The sequence below is a fragment of the Brassica napus genome, chromosome A7 (genome assembly GCF_020379485.1).
Source record: "Brassica napus cultivar Da-Ae chromosome A7, Da-Ae, whole genome shotgun sequence".
Taxonomy (NCBI): domain Eukaryota; kingdom Viridiplantae; phylum Streptophyta; class Magnoliopsida; order Brassicales; family Brassicaceae; genus Brassica; species Brassica napus.
The window spans coordinates 25,891,759-25,910,297 of NC_063440.1; the positions used below are offsets into that span (position 1 = coordinate 25,891,759).

General features: G+C 40.6%; 7 protein-coding genes and 1 long non-coding RNA gene across 12 annotated transcripts; 3 read left to right on the forward strand and 5 right to left on the reverse strand.

Moving 5' to 3' along the window:
* Window positions 1-5: 5 nt before the first annotated feature.
* Window positions 6-1,249, reverse strand: LOC106354376 (60S ribosomal protein L35a-1). Its single transcript, XM_013794296.3, has 4 exons — window positions 1,022-1,249; window positions 824-859; window positions 316-544; window positions 6-225 (listed from the first exon to the last, which is right to left on the reverse strand). The coding sequence occupies exons 1-4, from the start codon at window positions 1,051-1,053 to the stop codon at window positions 184-186; spliced, it is 339 nt and encodes a 112-aa protein (XP_013649750.2). The 5' UTR covers window positions 1,054-1,249; the 3' UTR covers window positions 6-183.
* Window positions 1,250-1,342: 93 nt separating this feature from the next.
* Window positions 1,343-2,937, forward strand: BNAA07G31410D. Its single transcript, XM_048736228.1, has 3 exons — window positions 1,343-1,717; window positions 1,805-2,607; window positions 2,792-2,937. The coding sequence occupies exons 1-2, from the start codon at window positions 1,412-1,414 to the stop codon at window positions 2,588-2,590; spliced, it is 1,092 nt and encodes a 363-aa protein (XP_048592185.1). The 5' UTR covers window positions 1,343-1,411; the 3' UTR covers window positions 2,591-2,607; window positions 2,792-2,937.
* Window positions 2,877-6,948, reverse strand: LOC106354381 (chaperone protein ClpB1). Its single transcript, XM_048736226.1, has 5 exons — window positions 6,736-6,948; window positions 5,484-6,644; window positions 4,278-5,082; window positions 3,470-3,947; window positions 2,877-3,389 (listed from the first exon to the last, which is right to left on the reverse strand). The coding sequence occupies exons 2-5, from the start codon at window positions 6,631-6,633 to the stop codon at window positions 3,087-3,089; spliced, it is 2,736 nt and encodes a 911-aa protein (XP_048592183.1). The 5' UTR covers window positions 6,634-6,644; window positions 6,736-6,948; the 3' UTR covers window positions 2,877-3,086.
* A 126-nt stretch (window positions 6,949-7,074) lies between these two features.
* On the forward strand, window positions 7,075-9,190 carry LOC106354380 (probable choline kinase 2). 2 transcript variants are annotated; one of them, XM_013794300.3, is made up of 8 exons: window positions 7,075-7,187; window positions 7,380-7,741; window positions 7,825-7,946; window positions 8,032-8,227; window positions 8,312-8,429; window positions 8,524-8,571; window positions 8,654-8,757; window positions 8,854-9,190. In XM_013794300.3, exons 2-8 carry the CDS (start codon window positions 7,388-7,390, stop codon window positions 8,950-8,952), a joined length of 1,041 nt encoding a protein of 346 aa, XP_013649754.2. In that variant the 5' UTR covers window positions 7,075-7,187; window positions 7,380-7,387; the 3' UTR covers window positions 8,953-9,190. The 2 variants fall into 2 exon arrangements, with proteins under 2 accessions (XP_013649754.2, XP_013649755.2); XM_013794301.3 differs by having other exon boundaries at window positions 7,181-7,257.
* Window positions 9,168-13,446, reverse strand: LOC106354377 (protein IMPAIRED IN BABA-INDUCED STERILITY 1). 2 transcript variants are annotated; one of them, XM_013794298.3, is made up of 9 exons: window positions 12,875-13,446; window positions 12,036-12,320; window positions 11,630-11,953; window positions 11,312-11,539; window positions 11,093-11,190; window positions 10,889-10,979; window positions 10,298-10,786; window positions 9,585-9,711; window positions 9,168-9,416 (listed from the first exon to the last, which is right to left on the reverse strand). In XM_013794298.3, exons 1-9 carry the CDS (start codon window positions 13,250-13,252, stop codon window positions 9,397-9,399), a joined length of 2,040 nt encoding a protein of 679 aa, XP_013649752.1. In that variant the 5' UTR covers window positions 13,253-13,446; the 3' UTR covers window positions 9,168-9,396. The 2 variants fall into 2 exon arrangements, with proteins under 2 accessions (XP_013649752.1, XP_013649751.1); XM_013794297.3 differs by having other exon boundaries at window positions 10,283-10,786.
* A 961-nt stretch (window positions 13,447-14,407) lies between these two features.
* On the reverse strand, window positions 14,408-17,889 carry LOC106402535 (dolichol-phosphate mannose synthase subunit 2-like). Of its 3 annotated transcripts, none has more exons than XM_048736233.1 (3): window positions 17,808-17,889; window positions 14,890-14,995; window positions 14,408-14,757 (listed from the first exon to the last, which is right to left on the reverse strand). In XM_048736233.1, the coding sequence occupies exons 2-3, from the start codon at window positions 14,977-14,979 to the stop codon at window positions 14,605-14,607; spliced, it is 243 nt and encodes an 80-aa protein (XP_048592190.1). In that variant the 5' UTR covers window positions 14,980-14,995; window positions 17,808-17,889; the 3' UTR covers window positions 14,408-14,604. The 3 variants fall into 3 exon arrangements, with proteins under 3 accessions (XP_048592190.1, XP_048592192.1, XP_048592191.1); XM_048736235.1 differs by lacking the exon at window positions 17,808-17,889 and adding an exon at window positions 15,251-15,366; XM_048736234.1 differs by lacking the exon at window positions 17,808-17,889 and adding an exon at window positions 15,090-15,221.
* Window positions 14,592-17,801, reverse strand: LOC106354382 (nuclear intron maturase 4, mitochondrial-like). Its single transcript, XM_013794304.2, has 3 exons — window positions 15,251-17,801; window positions 14,890-14,995; window positions 14,592-14,757 (listed from the first exon to the last, which is right to left on the reverse strand). The coding sequence occupies exon 1, from the start codon at window positions 17,686-17,688 to the stop codon at window positions 15,295-15,297; it is 2,394 nt and encodes a 797-aa protein (XP_013649758.2). The 5' UTR covers window positions 17,689-17,801; the 3' UTR covers window positions 14,592-14,757; window positions 14,890-14,995; window positions 15,251-15,294.
* On the forward strand, window positions 17,442-18,046 carry LOC125576356. The gene is made up of 2 exons (XR_007314737.1): window positions 17,442-17,682; window positions 17,779-18,046. It is a non-coding gene; the product is annotated as an uncharacterized LOC125576356 (long non-coding RNA).
* The last annotated feature ends 493 nt before the right edge of the window (window positions 18,047-18,539 follow it).

The following is an 18,539-nucleotide window of genomic DNA, read 5'->3' on the forward strand; positions in this document are numbered from 1 at the left end:
TGAGGTGAAAGAAAGATGGGAGAGATTTTAATTTGGGATCAAAAACCAGATTCATGATTTTGAAGTCGTTCAGATAATCACCAAAACACTTAAAACAAAGAACGGAAAATGCTTTCAGTATCAAAATACAAAACAACGAACTAGTGGACAAAACCACAGCTAACTCAAAGTTGATGCTGTTCTTCATATGTTGCTCGGATACATGAAGACTCTGACCCTCATTCCCTGAACGACAAAATAAAAGACAGCAAAGAAGTCAGCTTTAAAAACCCAAGCAAGCTAATGATTTGATGGTTATAGAATATGTTAAAGTACCATGGACTTAGGAGGCAAGTTCGATGTGAATTTGGCACGGACAACACCGCTGTTACCATGAGGCCTGGTAACCTTTCCCCAGATGCAGCGGTAGTGGCTACCGTTCTTCTTGGTCTTAGCCTTGTAGATGTAAGCCATCCTCTTTCCCTTGTACCATGTTACCTCCTCTGTAGTGTTGACTCCTTCGATCTGGATAAGGGATGTGTTTGGGTACTGGTTGGACTTGGACCTGCACAACAAAAAAAATGACATAAGACTAAGGGAAGTACCAAATGGTTTCTAAGAAAATGCAGACAACTAGTTACACAAACATGGACTACAAAGTACATGAGGAGATTCTATAACTAACATAAAGTTCTGAACTTTATAAGGCGTCTAATATCATAAGTTCAGAATGTGATCTTAGCAGCTTCATTACATAAACTATTCATCATGATTCATTACATTGAATAGAACAAGTAAGCAGTATAAAATGAATTAACATAGATAATAAAAGTAAAGGTGTCACCTTTTGTATCCCAAGATGGTTCCCCTAACGTAGAGTCTGCAAACATTCACAAGATAAACAAAAGATTCAGTCTTAAATCAAAACATAGCTTTACAAAAGTTTCAACATTGAGCAAAAATGTTCCTTTGCAATCGACGAGACCATCACGATTCAAAAGCAGCTTTGTGAAACTCGGGTTAGGTGAAACAAGAAACGAACCTGACACGTTCTCCTTGGCGTCCCTTCACCATTTTCGTGTCGGCTGATAAAACGAACAAGACTGCTGCAAAATGAGGAAGACGGAGGAAGCAAAACCCTAAAACATAAGTAGGAGCTTATATAGTTGTTGCCCTAGTTCTCACCTTTAGATTTGATTAAGAATGGGCCTATGGATTTCGAATAGCGGCCCATTAATAGTTTAAAACGAACCTAAATGTGTTTCCCTAGATTTGATTAAGAATTGTCTTATGGGCTTTAAAAAGCAGCCCATTAAGAGATTTAGGAATTTAAAAACGAGTTCCCTACTTCCTTTTTTATGTTGTCGTTGTCGTTGACTTTTAGTTACTACTTCACTGTCTCTCCATCTCCGATCATCTCTCCGCTTCTGCAATGTCGACTAGATCACCGACCAACCCACCTCGGAACAGTCTTCTTCTTCCTTCAGTTCTGGTCATCCTTGTCGGAGTAATCGCTGCGTTGACTTATCAGTCAATCTTAAAACCTCCTCCGCCGAATCTATGTGGCTCCCCGGGAGGTCCACCGATCACAGCACCGCGGATTAAGCTCCGAGACGGAAGGCATTTAGCGTACAAAGAGCACGGAGTTCCAAGAGAGAGAGCTCGCCGCAAAGTCATCTTCATCCACGGATCCGATTCTTGTCGACACGACGCCGTTTACGCCACTCGCCTCTCTCCGGTACTTATTGTACATTACCAATTAGTATTTATATCAATTTCTAGAAAATTAGAGTTTATTATATCAAACTTCAATTTCATTTACTAGGGCTTAATGGAGGAACTTAGTATGTATTTGGTTTCGTTTGACCGACCCGGTTACGGAGAGAGCGACCCGGATCCGAACCGGACCCCAAAGAGCTTGGCTTTAGACGTTGAAGAGCTTGCTGATCAGTTGCATCTTGGAGAGAAGTTCTATGTGATAGGTTACTCAATGGGAGGACAAGCAACATGGGGATGTCTTAAGTACATCCCTCACCGGTTAGCCGGAGCGACGCTCGTCGCTCCGGTGGTTAACTACTGGTGGAAGAGCTTGCCTTTGAATGTTTCCACTCAAGGTTACAGCTTGCAGCCAAAGAGAGATCAGTGGGCGGTTCGTGTTGCTCACTATGCTCCTTGGCTTATCCACTGGTGGAACACACAAAGATGGTTCCCCGGTTCGAGTGTTGCGAACCGAGATGGTGCTAGCTTCTCGCAGCCGGATAGGGATATCGTTTTGAAGCTTGGTTCTTCGAGGAAACCTCATTTGGCGGAAGTGAGACCGCAAGGGTTGCATGAGAGTATTAACCGTGATATGATTGTTGGGTTTGGGAGTTGGGAGTTTGATCCTATTGAGCTTGGGAACCCGTTCTTGAACAACCAGCGAGGCTCTGTTCATCTGTGGCATGGGGATGATGACATGTTAGTGCCTGTGACGCCGCAACGTTACATTGCTGAGAAGCTTCCGTGGCTTCACTATCATGAGGTTCCGGGAAGTGGCCACTTCTTTCACTACAATGGAGGTGTGGTTGATGACATTGTAAAGACGCTCTTCAAAACCGATACTGAGAATTGATGAACTATCCCACTACCCCAATCAGGGGCGGAGGCAGATATTTTTTTTGTTGGGGGCATGAGTAAAATTAGTTGATGGATTAGAAGTATATTTGATCAAAACAATGGGGGCATATTGAATTTATTGAGAGATTTACATGGAATTTTAAAAAGTTATTGGGGGCAAATGCCCCCCTCTCACACAATGTGGCTCCGCCACTGACCCCAATGGTCTAAAGATGAAATGTTTGTTATCAAGGCCACTATGGTTTTATGCATAAACTTATTTATCTCTTCAAAAGTACTGGTTTTATGCATAAACTTATTTCTCTTTAAAAGGTTGAAAACATATTACAAGTAGACTTTTTACATCTTCACACCATTTTGACTTTTTAAAGTCTAACCAAAAGCCAAACCAAAAACCAAAGCAGAATACGAGTCTCTTCCAATTCCACAGAGGATCAAGTTACAACAACTCAAAGAACAACATTGCAAACTCTTTAAAGGAACTCAAGGCTTTAGTCCTCAACCATCTCTTCATCATCATCTACTTCCTCGATCCTCATCTTCTTCACCGCCTGAGCTGCATCACTTTTCTTTGGCCCATTAGCAATGTGAATCAACACATCCGACTTCTTCCCTGTAGTTGCATTCACCAGCCCTCCATTCTTCTCAACACGGTACACAAGATCAGACCCACCACTGCCTGCGTCTATATAAACAGTTGAGTTCTCATCAATCTCCTCACGCACAACCATCTTTGACAACTCCGTCACCACCTTCTTCTCCATCCATCTCCTTATTGGCCTAGCACCATACACCTAAACACACAACACAATCAAGAGTCAGCTAACAAACTAAACCAAACAAATATATTAGTACATGACAAGCATTTACTTACAGGATCATAACTCTCTGCCAGGATATAATCCAAAGCAGCATCAGTAACTGCCAAAGCAACACCTCTCTCAGCAAGCCTGACAGCAACATCCTTCATCTGAAGCCTCGCCACTTTCCTCAGCTGCTCATGCGAAAGTGGATCGAACACCACAATCTCATCAAGCCTGTTCAGCAGCTCTGGCCTAAAGTGTCTCCTCACCTCCTGCATCACACATTCTCTAGCCACTTGCATAGACACTTTACCAGTCAGCCCCGAGAGAAGATGCTCTGCGCCGAGGTTCGACGTCATGATTATCACCGAGTTCCTGAAGTCCACCGTCCTCCCTTGACCGTCTGTCAATCTACCATCGTCCAACACTTGGAGCAACGTGTTGAAAACAGCAACGTGGGCTTTCTCCACTTCATCAAAGAGTATTACACAGTAAGGACGTCTCCTCACAGCTTCAGTTAGCTGTCCTCCTTCCTCATGACCAACATAGCTGATGAAAAGAACACAATCATGTAAGAAAACAGACAAAACAACACGCTCCTTCCGTTCCAAAATGTAAGATGTTTAGAAGGAAGTTTATGTTTCAATGTGTAACATGTTTTATATTTACAGGTAGCTTTAACTTTATTGTAATTGGTTAATAATTTTAATTTATAATTTTAATAATACTTTTTAGATAAAAATATTTTTTTAATAAACATGTTTTACCAAAAACATTAAAAACGAATGTATATTAAAAATATTAGTTGTCCAAAAAAAATATTAATAATATCAGATTTTTAAAAAATATATATATGTTAATAAGAGTTAAAGTACTTACCCAGGTGGTGCACCGATTAAGCGAGAGACAGAGTGCTGTTCCATATACTCAGACATATCAATCCTAACCAAAAGGTTCTCATCATCAAACAGCTGCTCAGCAAGAGCCTTAGCAAGCTCAGTCTTACCCACACCGGTCGGACCAAGGAACAAGAACGAACCAGTCGGCTGCTGCGGCCTTCCAAGCCCCGCTCTCGACCTCAAAATAGCCTCAGCGACCGCACTCACCGCTTGATCTTGTCCCACAACTCTCTTGTGCAACCTATCAGCAAGACCAATCAACCTCTCCTTCTCGTTCTGACCAAGCCTCGTCACCGGAATCCCAGTCCACCTGCTCACAACCTCAGCTATATGTTCAGGCCCCACGTTCTCGGTCAGCATCATGTTCTCATCAGAGGTTCCTTCGAGCTGAGCTATCGCAGACTCCACTTCTTGAATCGCTCCGTATCTCAAGTCAGCAGCTCTTGCAAGATCGTATCTACGCTCCGCCTCCTGTAAAGCAAACATGAGCTCTTCTCTCTTTTGCTTTAGCCTCCTGATCTCGTCTATCCTCTCTTTCTCCTTTCTGTACTTCATCGTCAGAGGCTGTAGCTTGTCCCTCAAGTCATCGAGCTCTTTCCTCACCTCCACAAGGCGAGCTTTGCTGGCCTTGTCTTTCTCCCTCTCCAAGGCGTGTAGTTCAATCTCCAGCTGCATCCTCTTCCTCTCAAGGTTGTCTATCTCCTCAGGTTGGCTATCGAGCTGGACTCTCACGTTGGCACAAGCCTCGTCCACCAAATCAATTGCTTTGTCCGGTAAATGCCGACCTAATCAAACCACAAAACATGTCAAGAACAAGAACAAGAACAAGACTATATCAAAACAACAACATCGTCTTAGTATTAATTGCGGTAATAACAAAAACAACAACAAAAACTTTATACCTATATGTTTTTGTTACTACCGCAATTTAAAAACTATATATGTTTTTGTTACTACCGCAATTAACAATAAAATAATCACTATATCTAAATAATTTTTAACACTCTATATCTATATGTATGTTTTTGTTATTACCGCAATTAAAAGTAAAAAAAATATTATATCTATATATTTTTGTTAGTGCTATTTTTGTTACTACCGCAATTAATAGTAAAAAAGATATTTTTTAATTTTTTTTTAAATTAGGAGTATTGAAAATCTTTAGCGTTAATAATCTTTAACGTACCAGTGATGTAACGAGCAGAGAGCTGAGCAGCATTGATAAGAGCTCTGTCTTGGATCCGAACACCATGATGCCCCTCGTACTTCTCCTTAAGCCCTCTCAGAATACTAATAGTATCAACCACACTCGGCTCAGCCACATACACTTGCTGAAACCTTCTCTCAAAGGCAGCGTCTTTCTCAACGTACTTCCTATACTCCTCAAGCGTCGTGGCGCCAATGCAACGCAGCTGACCTCTAGCCAACATAGGCTTAAACAGATTCGCAGCGTCCATAGACCCTTCGGTCTTCCCAGCTCCCAAAACCAAATGAATCTCGTCGATAAAGAGAATCACTTTCCCTTCAGCTTCCTCGACTTCTTTCAACACAGCTTTTAGTCTTTCTTCAAACTCTCCTCTGTACTTAGCACCAGCGACCAAAGCTCCCATGTCTAGAGATATTAATCTAACGTCGGTGAGACTGTTGGGGACATCTCCTTTGACGATCCGTTGAGCTAAGCCTTCGACGACAGCTGTTTTCCCTACACCTGGCTCTCCGATAAGGACAGGGTTGTTCTTGGTTCTCCTCGAGAGGATCCTAACCACTCTTCTAATCTCCTCGTCACGACCGATGACTGGATCTAGCTTCCCAGCTTCTTCGACCAAGTCTCTTCCGTAAGTCTTCAACGCTTGGAAGTTTGTATCCCCCGAAGCGCTCTCCACCTTCTTGCCTTCCTTCCCACGCAACTTCTCGACCTCTGACTTAACCTTCGCCGCCCCAACGCCAACTTCTTGCAACAGATCCTTGATCTGAGAGTCTTCGAGGAGGCCTATGACAAGCTGGTCCACGGCTAAGTGTGTGTCGCCGCGTGACTTCTGAGCGGCTTGAGCGCGGCGTATCGCTTTGATGAGGCTCGAGCTAGCGGGAACGTCGTCTGGTGGAGGAGACTGCGAGGGGAGCTTCTTTAAAGCTTGGTTGATCACTCTTTCCGCTGACTGAGCTGCGTTCTCGCCGCCGGCGCTGGAGATGGATTGAGGGAAGATACCTGAAGGGTCGGAGATCAACGCGCCGGCTAAGTGCAGGGGAGTGATCTGAGCGTGTCCTGCGTTTACTGCTAGCTCGTGAGCAGCTGCGATAGTCTCGTTTGTCTTGTGTGTGAACTTCTCAGGATTCATCTTGTTAGTTTCTGAACAGTAAGCAAAGAACCTCAGAATCTTGAATACTCTAACAAGAAAGAAAAAGAATCAACAAGAAGTTAGTATATTAGCTTATTTTACCTTAAAGATATGAAAAGTGTGGAGCTTTTCTTCAATGAATCAGTAACGCTCTTGTTCTTGTTTCTCTGTTTTATAAAAGCTTTGTGATTTTTTTGCGAGGAAGCAAGGAGGCAGGAGATGTATGTTTTAAAAGGAAAGGGGATTCATCTCGAAAGATAGAGACTTCTCTTAACTTCGAAACTAGAAGTTACTAGAGAAATCGCGAGAAACAGAGAGAGAGTTATCGACAGGTAGACGCCACGTGGAACTCCGTTATTATTAGACCTTCTAAAAACATATGGGCACAAAAAGGAGACTTTCATAATTACAAGGACTTAAATGCAATTTTCAGCAGCCTTAATAATAAAATACGTTATTTAATAAAACAGTCCTTTTATTTCCTTGGTTACAGCGGATCTTGCCTTGATCCAGATTCTATCCTCTGCTCCTTCCTCGTACTGCGCACCGTTCACGTAAGCCTTTCCTTTCCTTCTCCATCACTTGTGTTGTGTAATGATAGATCTCCCTGCGCAGAAACTAAGTGTAACGAAATTTTTTGATTATTCGTACAGTTTTAGATTTAAAGTCACAAACTTTACGAAAACAGAGCATTTATAGTTGTTGCATGTGGCTAAAGATCGAGTCTTTTGTTTTGATCTTTGTAGATACTACGATGGGTGCTAACGAAACGAATGTGGAGAGCAAAGAGTACCGTCTCTCTCGAGAAGTGAAGGAAGCTCTACAAGCTATAGCCTCAGAGTGGGAAGACGTGATCGATTCCAAGGCGCTGCAAGTGATTCCTCTGAAAGGTGCGATGACCAACGAGGTGTTTCAGATCAAGTGGCCCACTAGAGAAAGTGGGCCTTCTCGTAAGGTTCTCGTTAGGATTTACGGTGAAGGCGTTGGGATTTTCTTTGACCGTGAGGATGAGATCAGGACGTTTGAGTTCATGTCTAAGCATGGTCATGGGCCTTTGTTGTTGGCAAGGTTTGGTAATGGTCGGATCGAAGAGTTTCTCCATGCACGGGTATTTAAGTTATTTTGAATGTCTTTGCACTTACTTACACCCATGTTTGGTTGTAACTTTCTTCTTTTTTTTGGTGTTTTCAGACACTATCTGCTTCTGATTTGCGTGATCCTGTGATATCTGGTCGGATAGCTACTAGGATGAAGGAGTTTCACGGTCTTGACATGCCTGGTGTGAAGAAGGCTTTGCTTTGGGACAGGTTACGGTATGTTTCCTTTGTTTTTGTCTGTTAGGTTCTACTTTGCTTATTTGATATTTTTAGTTGATTCTTGGGGTCTTTGTGACTTCAGAAAATGGCTGGTTGCATGCAAGAGACTCGCTTCACCAGAAGAAGCTAAGTCCTTTCGTCTGGATGTTATGGAGATGGAAATAAATTTGCTTGAGAAAGCTCTCTTTAAGAATGATGAAAAGATTGGGTTTTGCCACAATGATTTACAGTATGGGAACATAATGATGGATGAGGAAACCAAAGCAATAACCATCATTGTGAGGTTTTCATTATTTGTTTTCTTTTGGTGTTGCATTATTAGAACATGGATCCTAATTCGAATTCATCTTACAAAAAAACAGGATTATGAATACTCTTGCTACAATCCTGTGGCTTATGACATTGCCAATCACTTCTGCGAGATGGCTGCTGATTACCACACTGACACACCTCACATCATGGATTACACTAAATACCCTGGTAAGTGAAATGTTTCATGTAGTCTTCTCTTTATCTTTTGATATGGTAAAAGATCGATCGTATATGTTATTAATGTGAGTCAAAATGTATATAGGTGTGGAGGAGCGTAAACGATTTGTGAAAACATATATGAGTCCTTCAGGTGATTATTTTTTATCATACTCTCCTTGTCTCCCTATGAGCTTTAGTATTCTCAATTGTATTTGTTCTATTGAACTCTTCAGGTGAAGAAGAGCCCAGCGATACAATGGTCAAAAAACTCCTTGAGGATGTTGAGAAATATACACTTGCTAGTCATCTAACTTGGGGTTTATGGGGAATCATATCGGTATTATCTACAGTCACCTTCTCTCGTACCTGCACATTTGTATATGTTTATATATTTATATGGCTTTGATCTTGATTTTTGGTTAAAACTTTGTAGGAACATGTGAATGAAATCGACTTCGACTACATGGAGTACGCAAGACAAAGGCTTAACCAGTATTGGTTAACAAAGCAGAGGCTCATTGGTAATCCTTGAGGGCTTCAAACATTAGTAAACTTCTATGGACGCATTTCAAGGAGAGTAGTAATGGTGGTAAAGAGGTATACATAATACAACGATATCTACCAGCTTAGAACAATAAAAAAAAATGTAACGTTCTGTTTCGTTTTCTTATAAGAAGTTAAGTGTACGGCTGAGTACAATTTGATTAGTTTCAGATGAAATTTTCTCATCTGGTATGCAACTCAAAATAAAACACAAAGCTGTTTACATATGTATATATGCATAGAGATAGTGCTTAAGTAATAATTTAGGAACTGAGATCTATACATCAGTGCCTTTGAATCATACACAATTGAATTGGCTCTCAAAAGGTGTAGCTTATACCTTAAAAATTAAATAAAAAACAACAAAATGCTGTATGGCCTTTTCTCCATCTACTCGTGAGCCTTGTGATGGCCATAGAAGTTAACAACCGTTTCACTTCCCCTGTTTTTTATCTGCAAGTTCAAAAAACCAAGACACTTACTCAGTATTGGACTAGTACAATTCAGTTGAGAAAACAACAATGTTTTATTACAAAAAGCTGTAAAGGTACCGTTTGTAAAAGATAAAGAAGAGCCGAGACACAATGAAGGATAGTCAGTTAAAGCTAGTCTTAACTTTACCTTTCTGGAACCACGGTTTTCGAACTAGCTTGCTGATGCGGCGCTCGTGCCATTCCACTAGTTCATCAACTCCATTAGATTTAGACAGCAAAGGGCCCGAGAATTCGATCTTGTCCCCATCATGACCCTGTCAAAAGCGCTACGTTATCAGTATCATTGAGCATGCTTTTATATGAACTCAAAAAAGGAGACAAACCAAATCATGCCTACTTTCTTTCTCTCTCCCATCTGGACTCTAGCTAAAAGCGTGGAGAGAGAAAGAACAAAAGAATACTTAAACAGCTGAGCAAACATTATTTGTATACAACGGTAAACTGGTCCTTTCTTTCTGCTTTTCTTAGCTGCATATCTCATTTTCACAATTTCATATACAAATTCATGTAATCACCCAAATAGATATGTAAACTGTTAAAGCAGTAGTGCAATCATATCTTTAGAATCACTTCATTTTATCTCTAATACACCGAATGGGTTTTGACACTGGGCATTACAGTAATAAGAATAATGAAGCCAAGTTTCACTTGAAAGAATGTCTGGCACAGATCATGCTTGGTCTGTACTATGTCTATCAAAAGCACTAAACGGCCATGGGAACAATGCAAACAACGAACAAATTCTATATGGAATTTAAGATATCAAAGAAAAAACAGAAAAAACTAGAAGGGTGCTCTTAGAGCTTCTATAATCTATGGACGTACCAAATTATTACCCACCTTTGTTGCCATTTTATCTCTCTGTCCCAATGACAGTTCTTGAGAGTGATACTCGTCCGATGCACCAAAAGAATCTAGACGTTCAAGTTGTCTCCACTGCTTCAGCAGAGAACGTTTCACTGCCTCGTATGACTCCTGGCCTCGAGAATCTGTCTTGTCTTCACGTTTGTCATCATTTTTACTCTCATTTCTCTTAGGTTCGACACCATTCCCATTGTAAGCAGGAGAAGGTCCACATGCATTAGGAATGTGACCTCTTGAAAGAGAACGATTATGCACCTTAACGCATGCTTCATCTTTATCTCGTTTCGCCCAAGCAAAACTGCTTGATTTGGAAACTTGTAAGGGCCCTGAGAAGGGTACATCACCTTGGGATGCATTTTTCACATGGGAAGCTTCGTCTTTCTTGTGATCTAACTGGGTTTGCACCTTCCCACAGAACTTGGCATCACTTTCAATCGAAATGGGAACTAAATGACCAATTCTTTCCTGCAAACACAAAAAAAGGGAGAGCAGATTTGAGTTTCTTGCAAGAGGAACATACTTTCAAGATGCAGATAACAGGTAGACAAGAGAGTAAGTAAAAAGTACCTCAGCTGGTGCCAGTTTATTGAATGAAAGAGTCTTCCGTGATGGCTTCCTCGCTTCTACACCACGTCTTCCATTCCCGCTAATCTTTTTCCTGAAAATCAGACATGAAGTAGGACGATGTTACAAATGCTTCCAAGATAATGAAAGGCCAATCAAAATGGTGGACTGGTAATTTTCTATCAGATAATGAAAGAAAATTTTAACCTTGTTGCTTCTGTCCGATGCTTTGTATCTATCTCCTTGCTAGGTGGATACATTGGCAAGCTTGAGGGATCACAAGCAAAAGGTTCTGTAGTAAAATACTGGAAACAAAAAGACGGCAATGTCTTCATTAATTAATTAGTAAAAGATAAGCAAAATGCAGCAATGTGGTTCGTTCCCAAGCTTGATACGTTAATGGATTCAAATGATAAAAAGGGTTACCTCAGAAACAAGGGCTGTAGAGGCAGTACCGCGTTTTAGGGGATCTATAGAAAGAAGAGTTTCTATCAGACTGATTTCAATCTCAGACAAATCTTCCAACGTTTCCCGGAGACAGCTGTCATAGTTTTGCTGTGGCTTGAAAAGCATTGCATGAGGAAGTTTGGATTTTTTCCAGTAATCTGCTGGTGGAGATCCACACAGTTTGAATATTTTGTGCAGCTGTTCAACCTGTTCCATACAATTTAAGGTTCATTTTTCACCAATCCATGACCAAAAGGTCCAATATCATAAATAGGATACAATGCTATGTGGTCTTACCTCAGTTCTTCCCCGGAGAATGGGTTTCCCAAGAAGCAACTCAGCGAAAACACAACCAACACTCCACAAATCAACAGCTGATCCATAGTCCGTTGCCCCAAGCAAAAGCTCAGGTGGACGGTACCACAGAGTGACAACTCGACTAGTAAGAGGCTTCTTCTTGTGCCCAGAAGAGTTGCTGAAGTTTGCTAACCCAAAATCAGCCACCTTTAGTATTCCTTCATTACTCAACAAGAGATTCGAACCCTTTATGTCCCGATGCATCACGCCTCGAGAGTGACAATGATCAAGCCCAGACAACAGCTGCTTCATGTAACACTTAATCTGCATTTATCATACAACCAAAACAATAAGAAAAAACTCCCATCAAAGGATAATGATTCTTCCACTATAAAACTAAACAAACCTGTGGGGTAGTGAACTTGATGTCAGGGGAAGCAAGAAGACCAGTGAGATCATGCTCCATATACTCAAACACGAGCTGTATGGTGCAAGATAGTTTGGAAGTAATCAAACCTTCCAGCTTGATAACGTTGGGATGATTGAGTTTCCTAAGTATCAAAATCTCTCTCGCCATAAACTTAACACTCTCCGGCTCGAAATTGTCGAACCTCACCTTCTTCAATGCCACAATCCTCCCAGTTTCAGTCTCTACCGCACGGAACACACTGCTATAAGTCCCCTGTCCAATCTACAGAAACCAAACTAAACTCCATTAGTTTCACTATTTCCTCAACCAAACAACATTTCAATAATAATAATAAGTTAATAACCAACGTTCTATGCAGCAAATTGGATATAGCCGAAACAAAAAAAATTTTAAATCGATTAATACGACTCAAATCGTTTTTAAACCATTTTAAATTAATTAAAGTTAGTCGAAGTTGATCTAAATTAGTCTAAATCTATTAAATTAATTAATAATATTAGTGCAAATCAACAAATTTGTCTAGTTTAATTTTTTATTTGTAAATTTTATAATTTGTCAAATAATTTTATAATTAAACTCAAATCTCATTAAAATATCTAATGTAAAATATATAAAAATAAATCAATAATTTGAAAAGTTCTAAATCTCATATAATCCACCTAATCACTAGTTCGTCCGTGAACACACATTGTTACTACCTAATCATTTCTTAAACATCGATAATAATAACCTCAAATTAAGCAGATCCCTCGCCTTGAACCAATGACCTCTTACATGTAATCTAAAGTTTTAGCCACTAGGCCACAAATACGAACCTTCTCGAGCTTTTCGAAAGCATCAGATCGAAGTGGGACCCAGCCATGGATAGCTTCACCAGCCACGTTGCTCAGCCACGCAGGCCAACCGGCAGCGACCTGCTCCGCCTCAATGTATTTGCTGATACTACCGAGACGGAAACTCAGCGAGTCGCTACCGCGTCCCGACTCGCTCAACTCGCTCCCGAGCTCACTCTTCTGGCTCCTCTTCCAGCTCCTGCTCCTCCACGACGCGAGCTTCTTGAGAATCGGGCGAGGCGGATCCTCGACCACAACCCGACCCGATCCGGAGCACTCGTTCTCGTTCTCCTTGAATACGCCGGAGTGATCGATCGCCGGCGTCACGGAGACCGTCTGCTTCGAGTTAACGCAGCCCATTTTTTTGTAACGGAATTGCGAATTCTTCTCGTAACCTACCAATCACCACACGCCAGCTAAGTCTCGCACTGGATCGGTCTGCGTAATCGGATCCGGGTTGGAGTGAATCTCCTGAGAGAGTGGTGAATCTCTGAGGTTTCGTATTTTTATAATGAGAGAAGAAGAGAGAATGTTTTTGGCGTATTACGGAAGATGACAGTACATTTAAAAAAAAACGATTTAAGATTTAAAATACAGAAGAATACATGCATTTATTAATTTCTGGTCCAATAAATCGAATCTACACCTTCCAGTTTTGAAATTCTATTTTAGCAATATAGTTAATGACAGCTTTTTGGTTCAAATGAATAGTAGACTACACAAATGTGGAAGAATATTAATTTTTAAAAAGGAAATATTATATTAAATCGTGTGGAAAAAATAGAATATATATATTTGATGTATGCATTAATTTTGGGTTGAATGAATAGTAGACTCCACAAATGTGGAAGAGTATTAATTTTATAAGAACATTATTAAACAGTGTGGAAATTAATTTTGGTTGAAATGAATAGTAGTCCACACGGCTTGTATTGTATGTATTAATGTTTGGTCTATAGTCAGTACACGCGAATGGCTATTATTGAATTATCAAATTGTGCGAAGGTGACTTGAAATGATATATGTCCATAAGCACTAAGTAGCATATGACTGATAAGATTTACAAAGCTATAAACTATGATTAAGTTTCCATAAGATAAGTCAAAACAAATTCATTACAGAGACATATCATAATTGCAAAGAGAACCACACTTGTGTCTCTAATGCTTTGCCAGCTCTTAGACTATGATGACTACTACTATTTATCATAATTTATTTTTCTCCAAATTCAAAATACAGATTTATATTTTATATTTTAAACAACGTCCACATGTAACTTTATTATTTATCAAATTTATACCTAAAAAAACCGAAAAAAATACTAGTAGAATCCAAAAGAAAAGTCGGCAACTTCCAACTGCAAAAACGACCAAAAAACAAAGAAAACAGTAGTCACATCTATTTCAAAATCGCTATGATTCAAGAGAAACCAAACCCGAATCCAAATCATTATTATCTTCTGAAAATCGATATTTAGTTGAGTTCTTGGTGAGCCTAAAGTCCATCATAGCATACTGATATTAATGATGATCAGATTAATAAGAGAATTTATTCGCAAACAAAACACTTATTAAAGTTAATATGTTACGTATTCAACTTTAGGACATAGTCTCGTACGGTTCAACTACATTATTTAAAGTTCAGGCAGACATAAACCACTGAAAAGACCAAAAGGTCCAACTAAGTAGGCACAAAAGAACCAAGAAAAAAAATCAAGCCTTCTTCTTTTTGGATTTGAGCATGACCATTCCAATGAATACGCAAAGAAGAGAGAGGAGAGTTACGCCAGCGAAGACAGGTACGAGGATGGCATAGTCTTGAGGCAAAAAGTACTTGTGGATGAAGTGATCACTATCTACAAATGGCTGTTGCAAAGGAAAATTTTAACACGTGAGCTTCTTCCTCGTAATATCCAAAACATTCGTTGACAATTGGTAGATCAAAATACAATACAACGTCTTTATAAGGACAACTTGGAGGATGAGATATTCACTTACCAGGATGATGACCCAGAAAGTATAGTAGGTGAATATGGATAAGCTGATTGAAGATAATAGAAGCCCAACTGCTCGATCCGCTAGCTCCATTTGTCACGTTCAAAACCTGTCAGAAAGATTCAAGAAGCATAAGCCTTGGAGAAAAAAACAGTCAGAAGTGACGAAAATTCTAACTGTGAACGCCGTGGAAACCATTTCACCTAGCATTTTCCACAAGCGCAGCTAATGCCACTAGACTCTGAGGGTATTCAAACTGTGCAGCTGTACACAGCCGAAGAACAATAATAACCGGACCTTAGATATTTCTAGACATCAGATAAACGGAGATCAACAAACATCTCTAAAACGAGTCAGAGTTGACCTAGGATGATATCAGCAACGAGTCGTGTAGTGGAGAGAAAGTAATCATCTCCACGCTCCAAAATCAATAGCTTGAAGTGATATTTGACCTAAGTAGAGGTCTTTCAGGTGTTGCTTACACAGCCCTATTCTCCTTCCGTTTAAGCTAGAAGGAATGCAAACAGAAAATCCAGTTCTCCAACCGGGAAACTTCTGTCTTTCCATTGCATGTAGAGTATAAACAGCAGGTGCAGCCATAGAGCAACCAGATACAAAGCAATTGCAAGGCCTAGATTCGCTCACTACTCGAGCTAAAGACAACAAACACAAACCACTATTGGAGATGCCGTACGTTAGATGTTCATCCCTGTCAAACGCTGGAGAATCTAGTTTCTCATGTTGTATCTCCTCTTCTACGTCTTCAGCAGAGGGTATCGTGCTGAGTTCTTCATCAAGGCGTCTCTTTATTTCATTTTCATGTATTCGATATTTCGACGCCAAAGTCCGGATGCATGACTTTCTGACCTGATTGTCGATAAGAGCCTTTATCTCGTCGAAATTACTACAGCCTCCGTACCATATCACCCATCGCCTGACAAGTCCCGAGAACCAATCAATTATTTGGGCAGTGTCTTGCAATATAAGCATAGAGTTCGTACGAGCATAACCCTCAGAAGTTACTAATCCATAGCGAAAAAGACGCCTTCTTATAGCATTGGTAGGAGCAACAACATCACCAAAGAAAACAGGTTTATCATGAGGGTCTGGACATGGCAAAAGCGCTTCTACTTTATCTGTCTCTGAAGAAACATATGCCGCAGCAGAAGTTTGGAACTTGTTATACGCGTCTCTTAGTTCTTGAGGAATTGTAGGTTCAACAATATGCTTGGACAGGATAAACTCCTCGCTTCTATCTGCAGAGTTTCTCAGCACGTCCTCCATCCATATTCTAAGCAAGACCTTATACCAATGATCTGTTTCCATGCCTGCCTTTCTGTGGCGAGATATCTGGCTCAAGGTAGAGTTACTATCCGCCAAGCCTCTGATCTCTGACTCCTTGACCTTCTTCAATCCGTGTCCTAACCATTTCTTTCCAATTCTAACTGTTCCCAAGGTCCACGCCTCTTCTTTCTGCAATGCAAAGAGCCTAACCTTCTCCTTTAACTTGTGAACAGCTTTGACAGCGGGACTCTCCCTCACGTTTTTCCTCACCAACGTACCCAAAACACGAATCCCCTTGGCCGTTTCACATGGTAACGGATCTATTTCATCTGTGATGTCCAAATGCAGTGAGTTCCGTAGGAAATCTACAGCTTCCGATCTGATATCAACCGCAACTTTCTCGGGTCCAGACACAGAGAAAAATATCTCATCCATAAATCTGCAACAATAAACTCTGACAGCAATGTCCTTCTCCGGATCACTTTTCAAATCTTCCTCTCCAGCCTTCCTCCTGAACCAGGACCGAAGCTTTGAGCCTAAGCCATCTTCAACACTCTGTGAATCACGATCAAGAGCCTCATGTCTCATTGAGATTCTATAAAACTCATGATCAAACCGATCAAGATACACGTTCATCAACACACGTGACAACACTCCTTCTTGTGGAAGACCATGGCCCTTGGGAAACCCTCCAAACTCCAGATTAAGCACCCGGGCTTCAAACATAGAACGCAGTAAGACACTCAAGCTACAATCTTCTACCTTTTCCTCCATCACAGAGAGCAAGCTCTCGAAAACAGAATCATCCACTTTTTTGTTCAAGCTCAAAGCGAAACACCAATCAGAACGAGACATACTATTGCTGATATACTTCAACGCGGACCCACGTCCCCTTCCACTTCGACAACTATGCGAGATCTTCGAAAAGTAAGGACTGAAAACGACTTCCAAGACTATTCTAATAGCTTCTTGAACAACTTTCAATGCTAAACTAGGCAAGACAAGAACCTCCTTCGCTTTATCTCTAGCCACAAGCGAGAACGTATTGGAAACAACATCAAACGCACCGCTAGATAACTCTTCTGCGATAGAATCAAACGAAAACGCAAACGCCACACTCCCATCTGATTCTGTTACGGGAACATTGGAGTTAAGTCTGATACAATCATAAGCGTCGCGAAGAGTCTCGGGCCTAGCGATCACTGTCTTCAAGAGATCATTAAACTTGCCGTTAGTGTACCGCTCTTTGACTCTTTTCTTTAAACGGAGCTCGAGAGATCGTTTTAGCTCCATACGGCTTCTAGGTTTGGGATCATCAACGCGAGGAGAAGATTCCTCTACGAGAGATGCTAATTCCCCAGCTAGTGAGAATATTCCGGTTTGCTTACTATCCGGAGGAGGAGGTTTCGAGTGTGTGGATCGTGCGGGGATCCACAGGCGCCGCGAAATGAGGGTTTCGAGATTGAAACGACGCAACGATTGCAAAACTAGGTTTCGGTTCCTAAACATGAGGTACATTTCGATTCTCAAATCTAAGACTATGCGATTGACTAAACCGGAACAATCAGGTTCAACAATCTCACGGTTTAACTTTGATGTACATTTGAGATCGAGGCAGAAGATGGAAGGGAACTTACGTTTAGAGACGAAATCGCGGCGAGAGAGATAGATAGAGAGAGGAAGCGGCGCGCGGCGAAACACTGGAGATGGAGAAGAGAGTATTGCGGGAAGAGTGAGGAAAAGGAAGGACTATTTGTTAAATAATATAAAATATTTTGTTTTGTTTTTCGAAATTACATTATGAGTCCTTTAATTGCAGAATGTTCCTTGTTTTGGACATGTGTTTTCGAAATTACATTAGTGACCATCTTGCACTTATGATTTGCCATCAATTACTCATCTTTCGTTCTTACGAAAATTATTTTAAAGGTAGTGTATGTATATGTGGTGTTAACATTTGAGATAAATTTTCATTTACCATGAAAGTACAATAATAATATTTTGATTATCAATTAAAAGAACTGATCAGGTGTCCAAGATTCGCCATCATCTACTTGTTAGATTGTTTATCAATTTCCCCCTGTCAACTGACAATTTCTACTAATATTAGATGCTTTGCTTCATGCGTTGGTTATATATTCCCCCACCCATACAAAAAACAAAAATATAAGACTATGAACCTATATACCGAACTTCACACTTTCTTTATGCTGAATATCAAAACCAACCCAAAATTGCAAGAATCCAAAACCCTGGTTTACTCTGATTATGATATGAAAAACAGTTGGACTAGACTCGGGTGGATATTTTACTACCAACCTCAACATCTCTAGTTGTGGATCCAATGCAATTAATTTACAATGGTCATA

Coding starts and splice junctions, on each gene's coding strand:
- LOC106354376 (XM_013794296.3), bottom strand. CDS start 1,053: ATGGTGAAGGGACGCCAAGGAGAACGTGTCAG. Junction 860..1,021: donor CGCCAAGGAGAACGTGTCAG/GTTCGTTTCTTG, acceptor GAATGTTTGCAG/ACTCTACGTTAGGGGAACCA. Junction 545..823: donor ACCATCTTGGGATACAAAAG/GTGACACCTTTA, acceptor TTTGTTGTGCAG/GTCCAAGTCCAACCAGTACC.
- BNAA07G31410D (XM_048736228.1), top strand. CDS start 1,412: ATGTCGACTAGATCACCGACCAACCCACCTCGGAACAGTCTTCTTCTT. Junction 1,718..1,804: donor ACGCCACTCGCCTCTCTCCG/GTACTTATTGTA, acceptor TTCATTTACTAG/GGCTTAATGGAGGAACTTAG.
- LOC106354381 (XM_048736226.1), bottom strand. CDS start 6,633: ATGAATCCTGAGAAGTTCACACACAAGACAAACGAGACTATCGCAGCT. Junction 3,948..4,277: donor TTAATCGGTGCACCACCTGG/GTAAGTACTTTA, acceptor TCTTTTCATCAG/CTATGTTGGTCATGAGGAAG. Junction 3,390..3,469: donor TGGCAGAGAGTTATGATCCT/GTAAGTAAATGC, acceptor TTGTGTGTTTAG/GTGTATGGTGCTAGGCCAAT.
- LOC106354380 (XM_013794300.3), top strand. CDS start 7,388: ATGGGTGCTAACGAAACGAATGTGGAGAGCAAAGAGTACCGTCTCTCT. Junction 8,228..8,311: donor CCAAAGCAATAACCATCATT/GTGAGGTTTTCA, acceptor ACAAAAAAACAG/GATTATGAATACTCTTGCTA. Junction 8,572..8,653: donor AACATATATGAGTCCTTCAG/GTGATTATTTTT, acceptor TGAACTCTTCAG/GTGAAGAAGAGCCCAGCGAT.
- LOC106354377 (XM_013794297.3), bottom strand. CDS start 13,252: ATGGGCTGCGTTAACTCGAAGCAGACGGTCTCCGTGACGCCGGCGATC. Junction 11,540..11,629: donor TTCTCCGGGGAAGAACTGAG/GTAAGACCACAT, acceptor TGTATGGAACAG/GTTGAACAGCTGCACAAAAT. Junction 10,787..10,888: donor ATAAACTGGCACCAGCTGAG/GTACTTTTTACT, acceptor TTGTGTTTGCAG/GAAAGAATTGGTCATTTAGT.
- LOC106402535 (XM_048736233.1), bottom strand. CDS start 14,979: ATGGAGCTAGCGGATCGAGCAGTTGGGCTTCTATTATCTTCAATCAGC. Junction 14,758..14,889: donor CTTTCTGGGTCATCATCCTG/GTAAGTGAATAT, acceptor CCTTTGCAACAG/CCATTTGTAGATAGTGATCA.
- LOC106354382 (XM_013794304.2), bottom strand. CDS start 17,688: ATGTACCTCATGTTTAGGAACCGAAACCTAGTTTTGCAATCGTTGCGT.